We start from the raw sequence: 13188 nt of genomic DNA, 5'->3' as shown, positions 1-13188 counted from the left end.
AACGGTGGGCTAATTTAGAGCCGTTCTCTAATTATTCGACGAGGTCCGGAGTGCGAGGTTGTGCGCAGGGCTCGCTGCTCCCTCGCGCTGTGTGGCAACTCTGCGTATACTGATCGTTTCTCACCCTCGCCTCGAATATTATGCATACGGACGGCCGCAATATTCACAAATATATCGAACTGATATTGGATAAATAGTGCGCGCATATCCGCAAAGCTTACACTTGCAGGGCATTTAGTTTTCGTCTGTGTCGATGATGGCACACTGCATCGGACTTTCTGTAATCTCGCTCCACGCTATCGTACTGCTGCTGGCTCTCGCCCGGCCGCTAATAATCTTCGGACAAAGAGATCCATCTTGATGATATAATAAACCGAGGAAATATCCGGACGCGCGACGATGCCTTAATGAAAAATCGCATCTGATATTGACAGAGACTGCGAGCATCGTTAACTCTTCAAACGTCTCCCACGTGCACATTCCAACGATATTTCTTCATACAAATATACGCGTTTATACACACACACACGTATGTTTGTATATCGTACCATTAGAATAATGTATAAATATATTTATGTGTGTCAACTTATATGTGAACAGTCTACACATATATGATGCCGCGTGTATAGATTTAGATATAGAAATGATATTGATCTACGAATACTAATCGAAAGATGCTCCCGGAAATGCGAGCACGTGCAAAGGTCGCGTACGCTCGCATTATCGCGAGCATCACATAATTATTTCGACCGCTCTCGCTCGCGAAACGATAATCACGCGGTGGATTTTCGCTCTCTCGGTATTAGCTTGAAGTGGAGACGCGTGGATCGAGGTTGGGAATGTTGATGAGGGAGGGGCAGGATTCGAATTTTGATTATTTTCGAAGCCCTTAAAAAGGGAGTCGAACCATTTTTACTGTCGCGATTCAGCGTTTTTGACAGCGATTTAACCGATGGGAGTTCTTGATTTGTGAGTTGTTGACTGGCGATGGTGAGAGGGTTCATTTGAAAGTTGTATTTTCATGAAATTCGATGGAAAATTTGTGTCCCCGATAATAATTGGAGCGAGCAACGATCCAAATGGAAATTCGGCGTCTTAGTTATGAGCGATGAAAGCTGTGCGCGCTCGCCATCTCAAAACTCACGAATCAGAAGTGCACAGCCGGACAACTATAATTAGCAATCGCGCCCGTTCCTCAGGGGATTAGTCGCCCCGCTTAATGGCGTCGGGTGTGCACCTCGATTATATTCTCAAGCCCCCCATATCTGTACGGATACACCGACTCGTACTTATGGCGATCCTCGTTCTCGCTCCCCCTTCTATCTCTCTCAGGCCAGATGCGGCGAAGCTAATTCTGGCAAATTGCGAATCGCACCGCACTCCCGTGCGATATAATCACCGGACCGATCGTCACATATTATAACAACCTCGATATTCCGAATCAGCTGAGATTCCCACATTTCAAATCTTATCTCGAGCCATCAGTCAAACGAAAATACTTTGAGATAATTCAAACTTTTCAAACATCCCGCTTTCTTTTTCGTCCTCCTGGTGACTGTCGAGACGTAAAAATGGTCGATGGTTCGTTGCACTTGCATTTTTCAACACTCATTATCCTCTTGTGTAGAAAATTTTATTGTCCCTCCTGCTCTTCAACGAAAACATGCGCCTCTATCCACGGAATTCAAACACGGAACATTGTGAATTCTTCGAAATTTCAATTCTTCGAATCCCCGTTGCATTCGGCATCGCGAAATCATCGTGGCAAGATTTTTATGAAGATGACGATGACGAACTCACAATATTTATGAGTCGGAACAGCACGTGCGTGACATTCGCTTCGAAGTGCGAGAGTGGTAATTAATAATATTAATAGCTTATCTAATCGAGTCGTGAGACGTCAGGCCCCCCCCGTACTGCGGGCCACCTCAAGACCTTGCCCGATGCCCGCTCTCACTATATTTCTCATTTTCTATAAATTTCATTTTCAATATTATTGTTCAAAATATTATTTTGATGAAGAGAGGCGAGAAAACTCATTATATTTTTGGTCATATTTATTTGGTGGAAAAAAAAGTAAAAAAGTAAAAAAAAAAAAAAAAAAAAATACACTCGCCACTCGAAATATTTCGAGCTTTCATAGCTGCGAACTGGGACTCGTTGAGAAAATGAAAGGTAAAAAGCGAAAAAACCAAAACCATTTGGTGAATAGAAATGAAAAAAAAGGTCATTATTCACGGGGACCTTTATCGCTTGTTGAAAAATAATGGCAAGTGAGCGCTGAGCGAAGGATTATTCACAGCAACGGCGTCAAAAACGAGACTCGGATGTGTCCCGGTAGATTTAGCGAGTAGAATTATGGGCCGGTCGCGTCGCCCGGCACCCGCGCTGTTAATTCCTGTCGAGCAACTATTCTATAGGAAAATTCACATTCCCTCGCATCCGTTTAGAGCACATTCCCGTGTATAGCGCATTCGTATGGGATTTATAAACTACAAAAACGAAATGAAATACTATTTTTGGTTTTTTTATTACTTTTTTTTTTCCAACTGTCCTTCAGTCGAGCCTGTGAAATTATATTTATATTCGTTCAAAGTGATATTCCTGTTTGAAAAAGAAGATAATTCATGGATCGATTAATCACAAGAATAAATGAAAGCATGACAACTAAATATCGCATTAAATAATGAGCTGCATAAGATTCGCAGCGTTGCGTGCTTAAACCGTTGCTGCGAGTTATCCACGAGTTCGATGCAACAAACCAAATTATTTAAACGAGAAATCCACGCGTCGTCATAAATTCACGTGAAATCAAGTGGAATTATGATGACGATCGCGCTGATCGAAAGTATCAAAATAAATACAAATTTAAGCGTTTTTTAAAAAAATCCACTTAAATCCCGTCGAATAATGCGAAAGACTCGGAATATGGAGTGGCACTGGGAGCGGGTTTTGTGGCAATTGTCGATGAAACCCTAACCGCCAGAGTCTGATAATAATAATAAACGAGAACACTCAATCATAAATCATGTCTGCATAGTCAACTAATATCATTTATTCGCCTTTCTAACATCACGAAGCGTCTACGAAACACTTTATTTTCATGTACGACTAACTTCTATTAATCGTCCGCGTTCATCAATTTTCTTTCATTTTAGTTATTGATTTACGAAAATCCATGATTTTACTTTTAAAAGTGCGACTTCCGAATGGCGGTCTCACACAAAACGTTGATTTTTATTTCTCCTTGTGTGACAAGCTCATGTAATGACTGCGCCTCCTGAAAATACATCATCGAGCAAGCATTCTAGTTCTGGTCGGCTTGACCCAGGTGAAGCGAATTTCTGAAGCCTTTCGATCTCTAAAAACTTAATTATTTTATCAGTCGATTCAGCCCGAATACCATAAAGACGAGAAAAATCAATGAAAATAAAGAGAAATATGATGAGGAGAGCAATCACGCGTGAGCAAATGAACGAATAAGATTTTCGTTGCCTGCTCGCGCGATCGTAGGATAATGAGCGTAGGATCGCGATTACCGGATGATCCGCATTATTACCGCGGTCTATTGACGGGCGCGGTGCCCGGAAGAAACGCGGGGACAGAAGGAAATATAGGCGTATGTATGAAGTAGAGTGACAAAAGCACGGGGCTTATGTACTTGTTGCACAGCTCGCTCCTCGTTCAGGCTGTAAAGGGTATATTGCCGGGCCGGGGGTCTGCACTAGCCGCACGACGATCGTGCGCAAGTAGAAAAGGTCCGCGTTGGATCAGACAGACTCGCCGGGGCGTTTTTTTTCTTCCTTTCTATTTCTCTTTCCCCCTCGCTCGCGTAAAATACAGGCGAATAGTTGGCCTATTCTTGAAGCTTTTCTTCCTCCGTGTGCGTGTGTGTGCATGTGTGTGTGTGTGTGTGCACTTTCGCAGCTCCTTTCTAAGTAGTTGGACTTTTTAGAAGGGAATTTGTCTGTGAAAGAGGAGCGCGCGCGGGACCAAGAGAAACAATATAACGAGCGCCCACCGAGTCTCACACCACGACGCTGCTCGCGGTGTATACGCTCGGCAAACTGCCGAGAATACACGTTGGACTCTTTGTTTCTCGCGTGCGCGCGAGCGCGCTCGAGAACAATCGGAAACGAAACGCTTTTCTTCAAGCACTATCCCCCCCCGTGAGATGATGATTTTTTTCTTCCCTCTCAGACAAGGCGATAAAAAACATACGATAAGAGGGCAAGCACTGCGGTAAGGGAGCTTGTACAAAGAGCGAGTTGAACCCGCCAATTAAAATTCCACGTAAAATGGGTGTTTAAACAAAATTCGAATAAAAAAGGAGCACAGCGCGTTTCACTTCTTCAATCTCTCTTTATCTTTCTCTCTTTATCTCCCGTTGGTCCGCACCCGCGCCAATGTCTCGAGTCGTTTTACCAACGCGCGATAATATAATTTACGTTAAATCCGCGCGCAGCTGCGAGCGTATTTAAGTTTATAGAGTTTATGAGCATTGAATAATTCGTTGCTATATGAATGAAGCTCTCAAACTTTCCGCGGGGTGGGTCAGCGCGTGGAACAACGAAACATTAAACACCAGTGAAAATGGCGCTGGGAGCGCAGCCCATTGTAGGTCCCTCCATTGATTGACGTTCCAATAAAATATGCAATGGCAGCGATGTTAATGAACTGGTAAATCGATCAAACAAAACCTCGACGCGCGGTACATTGCCTCGTCAGAAATACTTCCTCGGGCTCAAATCCATTCAACATATTTTTTCGCCCCGAGCGCTATTTTGGCATGTGGAGAAATGGGAAAAAATAATGGACGCTTTTCACGAGGCTAATATGTGTCAAATATTTGCTCGAGATTATTGCAAAAGTGGTCATAACTTCGCTTGTTTTTGCGCCCTCGTTCAAAGCCACACACTCTCGTGTGCTCTTTTACTTTGCGCCATAATCGCGAGCGGTTGAATAACATTGATGCGGCCGGGGCACGGGGACATGCTAACTAAATGAGAAGAGTGCACACGCCAAGGTGGAAAGCAAACGAGCGACGAGCGTATCGCGTATGAATACACTAAAGTTTCGCCTGCCACTGTGCTCCGTTTTGGCGGAGTACGCTCTTCGCGTTTCGTTTTGCTCGCCCGCTATACGATTTGTGCTTGGACGATGAGCAGCTAGTACGTAAATCGTCGAAGGCAAACAGCCTGTAAACACGCCGATCGATATTATGCTTTACACACTCACCTCCCCCGCATCCTGCCCGCTTCTCTGTCTGTGCACACACGCTTATGAATTCGTGGGTATATCGGGATCGGGCAAATCCGCGCGGACAGAATGCACTCAGCGAGCAGTAAGCGAGCCAAACTCCAACGGCGGGGCCTCGTATTATATATAATCGTGTTTATACACCTCCGTAGCTTACGACTTGTCATTTAGCTTGTTCGTATCCGCTCGTAGAGCAACGCCCGTTTTTACTGCTTCTCCTTCGGCACAAACAGTCTGCCAAAAAAACGAACTCACGGTGGTTCTTGATAGGTTTAATTATGCTACTGGAAACTCAGCGAATGTAGGCGAGCGTCGTGGATGCGCAATTTTGTCAGTATTCGAATGGGGGAAGTTCATTGGGCACGAAATTTTTTTGTTTTCGGTCATTTATTAGTATCGAATGGATTCTATGGAGTCGTAAAAACCTTGATTTTCATATTTTTCTTGCTGTTATAAAAAAAGCCTTCTTTCGAAACTGGCTGTCAATGCTTCAATTGGAAAATCTTTTTTTATTCGTGTTTCTATGGAACAAAGTGTCGATCGCCGGACGAACTCCCTTAATCGCGATTCCGAGAATATTTTTCATTCGAACTGGGTTCTGAATCGAGTTCTGGGTAAAATCGTGTTGGGGCGAAATTGGAGTAGATTTCTTATGAAAAATTCGATTTGCAGTGTTTTTTGAAATCGTTTATCCGCAATACCGAAAAACTCGAGAAATTTCTAGCCTTCCATGAATCCGATTCGACGGGGAGTTTCGGTCGTGAATGTTCCTTTGCGTGAGCTGAAATTCGGTGTAAAGCGCTCGTCACCGTTTCGAGAGTTGATTTTTGCTCAATTTATAGCACGGAAGAGAGTATTTGCCGAAGAGTTTTCAAACCGAAATTTTTGAAAAGCCGTCCGAAGGGATTGCTCCGCAAACGTAGTTCGTCCGAAGGGAGGTTTTCGCGCGTGAATTTGCTTACGGTTGAAGGTGTTTGCGCAGAATTTGTGGATGTAAGGACGCGAAGGGAGGCTGCCGCCGCGAGTGCCATTCAAACGTGGAGTTTACGCTCGTTAAAATCTGCCGCGAACGTTTGTTCGCTCCGATGGAGCCTCTTACGCGTACACTCCTCGATTTCTCATCATTGCCCGCTCCAGTACTCGGCATTATGTTTGCCGCGCGCGGTGACGAAACTTCCCCCCGGCGTGGGAGCAGGCGGGAGCGCTAGGGAACTGGCGCAGCTCTCGTCGTTCTTGTTGCCAGTCGCGTGATCCTACTTTAGCGAGTACTTAACGGAGAACAATCACTTCGAATCTGCAATGACGAACTTAATAGTTACCACGCGAGAAACAGAAAGAAGAAAGAAGAAGAAGAAGAAGAAGCAGGAGATTCTAACGCTGTTAGATTCAAGTGTCACCCGCTTTTCCGAAATGAGCTTAAATCCGAATAAATGTCAAACCGAAAAGCAATCGGCTTCCCATCACTCCGCGCGCGTCCCAATTCAATCGAATCTCAGTCCCCTGCCCCGAATCTTACCCGCTCGAATATGTACAAGCGCACCGTAGATACTTCTCGAAATCTCGACTAACAAAAAGTTTATTTGCATAGTCGGAGGTGCACGAGACAACAGCTGCGGCGCACCATGCTGCCTCTCGGTTGCGACAATGTGCGCGAGAAAAGCACCATGTAACATCTTCCACGAGCAGACATATTGCAAGCTCAAGCGCGTGAGTGTGTGTGTGAAAACAAAGTTTGTCATACTGTTGGAGAGAATTGACGCAAGTCAGTAGAGAGCAGGGGCAAAGGAGGCAGAAAACCGGGACAAGTAGTCCAGAAGTCGCTAAGTGCCTTCTTCGAGAGGGTTTAGGAACAGAGGCAGGCCTCCCTCGCGCAAAACGATCGATGCAGAGCCAACGCAGACGGAAGTTGTAAAACTGTGAAAAAATCCATCTGCTTTAAGGGATGAAAGGAGGAGAAAAGCTCGTCTCTGAACTAATTAGGAGCATTTTATTCCCTTCGAAGTAACGTTCTGGTAGCGACGTTCACTGAAATTTCGCCAACGCACATTGCATCTATTAACGCAACTGTTTGCCTATGCCAATTCAAATTAGAATTTTCTGCTCTGATTAGCCGGTATAATAATAGCTGATGTTACATTACGGTATTTACATATTTTTGACGAGCGCCCACCTGCCGAATTTCCTTCCTGTTTTCCATCGGAAACGAGAGCCTCGCCGAAATTCGACGATCCCATTTCCGCAATTTCGTAATTATTTATATTTGACTGTGTGAGAGCAAAGTTTCCTCAGCCTCCGGTTATCGGACATAAATAACGAGAGTTCCGCTCCAATATTCAGATTTTGTGATGCGCCGCGAGCAGCATATTTATAAATACTTGATTAGCTGCTGCACGGAAGCGAGTTTACGTTTGATTGATGGCATTTAAATATATGCGTCGGGCAATCGCTAATGCTTGGCGAACGAAAAAACTCGGCTTCGTTAATTTCTTGTAGTTTATCCAAGACGAAATATTTATTCGAGTTATTATTTTAATTGCGATGTGAATATTTAACGAGAGGAATGAAATCATGGAGGAGTGAGACTTGATTGGCCGAAAGTTGGCCTCACGATTTCGCGCATAAACACCATTGATCGTGGCACCGCTTCGTTCGCAACAATTCTGTTAAGCATTCCTTGCGAGACGAAAATATAGCGGAATGTAATACTAACTTTCGTTAGCATCGACAACTTATATTTGCGAATAAAACAGAGATCGAAAGGCAATAAGAAATAAGCGACCACTCGGTTAATAACAAAAGCTTTCGACATGAAAAACAATCTCGTAAATGGGTCCGAAGGAAGGGAAATTCTTTCAGAAACGTCACTGGGCGAGTCATCGTTTATTTTTTTATTTTATTTTTTTTATTCTTTCATCGTTATTATTAGCGTCGCTTGGTGGGTGCGCAAGAAAAAAAGCGAAAATCGATACGACCGAATGGAATGATATTGGAAAAATGGGCACAGATTTCGGCGTTGTCGACAACGGATAAAGTCAAATCAATTTCTGTACTCAACTCGTTTATCTTTAATTCGAATGGCTTTGAAGTTTTTTTCAAAAAAACAGCGATCGCACCGTGAGATTTCTCTCTATTTCATACTCAAAGTTTTTCAAGCTTCTTCAATAGAACGGGAGCGAAAAACGGGTTTGTTTGTTACTGCCGACAGATGAGTGGATCGTGAAATTCGCGGCGAGCTTGGGTCGCTCATTCGCGCGGCCTTGTCCACAGCGAGAGTCGCAATCTTTATAACTCTTGAGCACGAAACTCGTTCCAGTTCTCTCGAAGCGGTCGCACACCGAAAAATCATTCTTCAAACAATCGGAATGATTTACGTAAGGAATCTCCGCGCCGAGTTGAGTGCGAGAGCCACTCGAGAAAGTGCGTTCACCCGGAGAGGGCTCGGCCCTTTCGACGTTATATTTTCACATTTATCGAATATATTTGTCCTCCCCACTTCGGTGCACGTGGCAGCAACAATAAATACAAAGCATAGCATGGAAAAATTATGCCCGTGCTTCCATTACATTTGATTACGTGCGCGCCCTCCCTTCTCCGGGCGAGCGATAACAGAGCGCGGAAGGGCCAAGAACGTTAACGGAATATTAAGTTGTTTATCGCGAACCTAATTTATCGTGCGGTTAAAGCAAGAAAGAAATACTCGAAGATAAACTCGTTGTTTATCAGGATCGCGGGAGCTTTGTTCCAGCAGCTCGAAAATAGCGTACTTGGATTAAGATTAATTGGAAAAATGCGATTTTCCCAAACAAATCCGAAGCAAATGTCATTCCACTCGATCCACCCTCGCTGCTTTTCGCGCGTATCCTCATTTTATATTTTATTTTCAATCATATTGTCACGACGACGCGTAATAAAATGACATGGCGAATAATTCAACATGAAATATGTAATAATAAATTTAAAAAAAAAAACAAAAAAAACAAGAAAAAACAAATAAAAGAGAATAAAATTAACGGAAACAAAAACAAATATGATCTCATATGAAACACGCTAGTGCGGATGAGGGTTTTGACGGGACGTACCAAACAAACGTGGTGGTCACGCATAACGGCAGTTGCCTGTACGTCCCCCCGGGCATCTTCAAGAGCACATGCAAGATAGACATCACTTGGTTCCCCTTTGACGACCAACACTGTGACATGAAGTTCGGATCCTGGACCTACGACGGCAACCAGGTACACCCACAACTGTCCCCAAATACACACGAAACCACACACACACACACACACACGCACACAAATAAGACACGAAAGTAAAGTACGAGCGTGCGTACACCACGAGCAATGAAAAAAAAACGAGCACCGAATTTATCATTTTTCAAGCTTTCTCAATCACGTGCTAAAACCTGCTCGACGAATCATGCTGCTCCATACCGCCCCCCTTGATTCAAACTTTATCGCCCTGCGAAGACGAAACGACGATTTTATTTCTCACCTTTTGTTCGTACTCCTCTTACTCCCTGATGAAAAGTGTCGCTTGAAAGAATTTACGAACAAATTGGGAAGCTGCCATTGGACTACCCAATAATCATTCTGCCCAATTAAGTTGGTAAATTTTTGTTCATTGCCGGCCCCGCCCGCGAAGCAGGTCCAATGGCATAGGGAATCAATGCGAGAACGGAGATAACGCGGGAGCTCGCCGCGCTGAGCGCGGGCAACAAATGATTCGTTTGTATCGGTGAAATAATTATGAGTCGTAAATTAAAATTGTTTGGGCTCGCCGGAGGCCGCGTACGGGCACGATATTCTGCGCAAGTTACGTACGAATCAATGGAGGGAATTAAAACAACGAGTGGGCGAGGAAAAAACATTGTTTCCAACGGAATTTCAATTTCGCTTCGTACACTTCGGATCCGCTTTAAACCGAGCGGGATTTTCGAGTCGCGAGAATGTTTTTCGTTATAAATAAATCCTTTATCGGTCAACTTTCATCTGGAATATGTATTTCCCAGTTGGAGAAGGATCGATACGCGCGTGTACCAGCGTAAACGATATGTTTGTTTTTCTCTTTCACCGCCGCTACTGTTGCCAGATACTCAACTATACACTTTAGTCTCGGCAGAGGGGGGGACGTCGGGACACGAAATATAAGCAGGTTTATGACCACTCGTATATCACTGAGAGCGAAGGGAAAACGAGAATCCTGCTGAGTTATACGGTAATGTCCGTATACGCGAGTCTACACTCAAAAGATAAAAGAAGGCACGGTAATACGTTGCCGGAATGGAAAAGTGTATTCGCGATACGCGGGGAAACTTCGGAATCGAGGAAATTCCATGAATGACAATGCCGCGGTGAGAATCCCTCTGTCACGGGCTGCGCTCCGGCGACGAGCGAGGGGAAGGGAGCGAAAATTTCCTCTTCCTCGCTCCCTCTACGACGTATCATTCGAGAATTTTCTTACGAATTGTTCATTCTATTTATGGATACTCTCATTCGCGAGCGCACGCATCAGCGCGGATGTTGCGAATCTTCCTGCTTCGCGGATCAACGCCCTCGACTCGTATTATTTGCCTGAAGATTTTCAACTCTCGTTTCCTTCGTTATTTATATTTTGTTTTAGTACATTTATCGATGGTTTGTCAATCACAGCTCGACCGGAAACTCTTTGGCACGTAGTTCAATCGAATAACTTTCCTCCGCTTTGATTACACCGCGGGCGCGACACGTTCGAACGAACTTTTTAATCGAAACTCCAGAATATTACAGATTATATATGAAACGCTTATCAACGGATGTTATTAACGCTCAAACATCATCGTGCAAGTGTTAAACTTTAAATGAGCGTTATCGTCGTTAGGATGATTTCACAAAAAATAATGAGCCACCCGTCGCGCGAGTGTTCAGTCTCTGCTGCTCCCAAAAAGCCCCTTTCACTCTCCTCGAATATGCACCGTGTCAGCTCACTCGCTTGCCGCACCGACCACCGAGCTACCAACTTTTGTTTCAACGGCTAAAGTTTCATCTCTTCAAACTCCCATCAATATACGCGAGACGTTTTAAACCTTCTCGTCACCTCCGGTAGCCGCGACAGTGAAATTCTATATTCGCGCCTCACGCATTAACGTTTAACGTGACAAGATTTCGATGACGTTCGAGCCAAGAATTTAAACTCACGAGAATAATCATTGCGAGTTTCACCATGAATTTTCTGCTGAAACGATGCTTTCATCGACACAATTGACGTTGAATAAACGAGAGTAAAATCATTAATGAAAAAACATTCGAATAGAAATATTTGTGCGAGCTACCTTGAGCCTCCGACGGATCGAATTCTAATGAATTTATCCCGCAAACCGTTTCCTCGTCAGGTGCGCGCAAAAAATCTCACGCTCCTTTGATCAAAGTCTTGCGTCAAAAGGTCGCGGTCACTTTGCGAGTTTCAGCCTCGCCGTTGAGAAACGGGGCCTTAACAAGCTCGTAATCTATTTTTAGTTCGTCCGCGTTTTGCATCGGTAATCCTTGCCCATGAAGTCCGCGAGACGCAGAGTCAACGAAGATTAATCGAAATCTTTACGGTAATACATGGCTGAGTATAACTGCAGGCGGAGGATAACGAGATCCGGACTGTCAAAGCCATTTTCGCTTCTATTAATCATTCAAACGTATGGACGCATTTATGATGGAAAGAGCATGATTTTCCGACGGGAAAATCAACTCGGCAGGCTTCTCGTTCCCATTGTTTTATGGGGAATCGAGCTGATTCGCGCGGTGAAAGAAACTCTCGAATGAAAATACTGCGAATGATCCGTTCGGGTTACGAAGCAACTCGAAGGCGTCGATTTTCGCGAGATTATCGCTTTCGATTTAGAGATTTCGAGGCATTTTCGTTCTCCGCATTGAAACTTTATCTCCGATTGAGCCAATCGACGAGGAAACAAACCTCCATAAACGCGCGGGGAAAATCTCGAACCTCATCCTCGCCAACGTTATTCTTTCTCTTCTCAATATTATTTTCATCCTTCCGAATAACATTTTCCACGCGCCATAACCTACGCATCTCTCTCTTTCTCATATTATCCAGTCACACATACACAAAGAGGCGTACACGCCGTTTATTTCTTGCACAAAATATCCAATAGCCACGCCACTGCTCTCTGTGTGGATCGGCATTTTCAGTAGCCCCTTACTTTCACGACGATATAACGGATACGAAGCGAGACCAAGAATATCTCGATGATAATACAGGAAAATGACGGCGGTTCTCCGGTGCGCTGCGGGATGAGAAATACGATGTTGGAGATACAAGCCGGATAAATCGAATGCGAAAGATATGAAAACGCGCTCGCGCTCCAACGACGTTCGTCGTTAAATGTATAAATCACCGTTCACCGTTACTCACTACGAGCCGTCGAGCCAGGAAAGTGTTTTCCTTGACAGTTCCAAAGTTTCTTTATCCTCCACTTTTAATTTCAGTCTATATCTCGAGCCGGCAATTTCGCCGCAGCGCACTTTGTCTGCTCGGGATTTCATCAGCATTTGCTTATCCAGGACAAACAAGCGGGAAACAATTAGTTGTCATATTTGCGGGCAAAGAAATACAGCGACGAAAGAGAGAACCGAAGGCGACCCTCATCCTCCTAAGCGTGATAGATCCGAGGTGCTCTTGTACCGGTGCCTGCTCCGACAACCTCAAATTTCATCGCGTTCCAAGGGTCGTCAGGGATAAACTTGAGAATTCACGAGGTGAAACGGAATTAGTGCCTCTCCAGAGTAAGACAAGATCGAGGCGTGTAGGGAGACAACGCCGTGTGCCCGTTATACGGGACCTTCCAACCTCGACGGATCGCTTAATCATTCGAATCGAGTTTCATTTCGCAGCAAATAATCTTTCATCTCCCTCAGAATCAGGAGCTTCCCGATCAACATTATT

General features: G+C 44.4%; 1 protein-coding gene across 3 annotated transcripts in view; it reads left to right on the top strand.

Annotated features, from left to right (window-relative positions):
• nAChRalpha6 (nicotinic acetylcholine receptor alpha6) overlaps positions 1-13188 on the top strand; it is a 190862-nt gene that overhangs the window by 99402 nt on the left and 78272 nt on the right. For all 3 annotated transcript variants that reach the window (XM_043427002.1, XM_043427003.1, XM_043427001.1), the window contains exon 6: positions 9311-9491. In XM_043427002.1, coding sequence (XP_043282937.1) covers positions 9311-9491 — 181 coding nt within the window. The remainder of the gene's footprint in view (positions 1-9310; positions 9492-13188) is intronic.

The sequence above is a fragment of the Venturia canescens genome, chromosome 8, assembly GCF_019457755.1.
Source record: "Venturia canescens isolate UGA chromosome 8, ASM1945775v1, whole genome shotgun sequence".
In the NCBI taxonomy this organism is placed as follows: Eukaryota; Metazoa; Arthropoda; class Insecta; order Hymenoptera; family Ichneumonidae; genus Venturia; species Venturia canescens.
The sequence above is the reverse complement of the archived record's forward strand: the minus strand, read 5'-3'. Positions and strand labels throughout refer to the sequence as shown.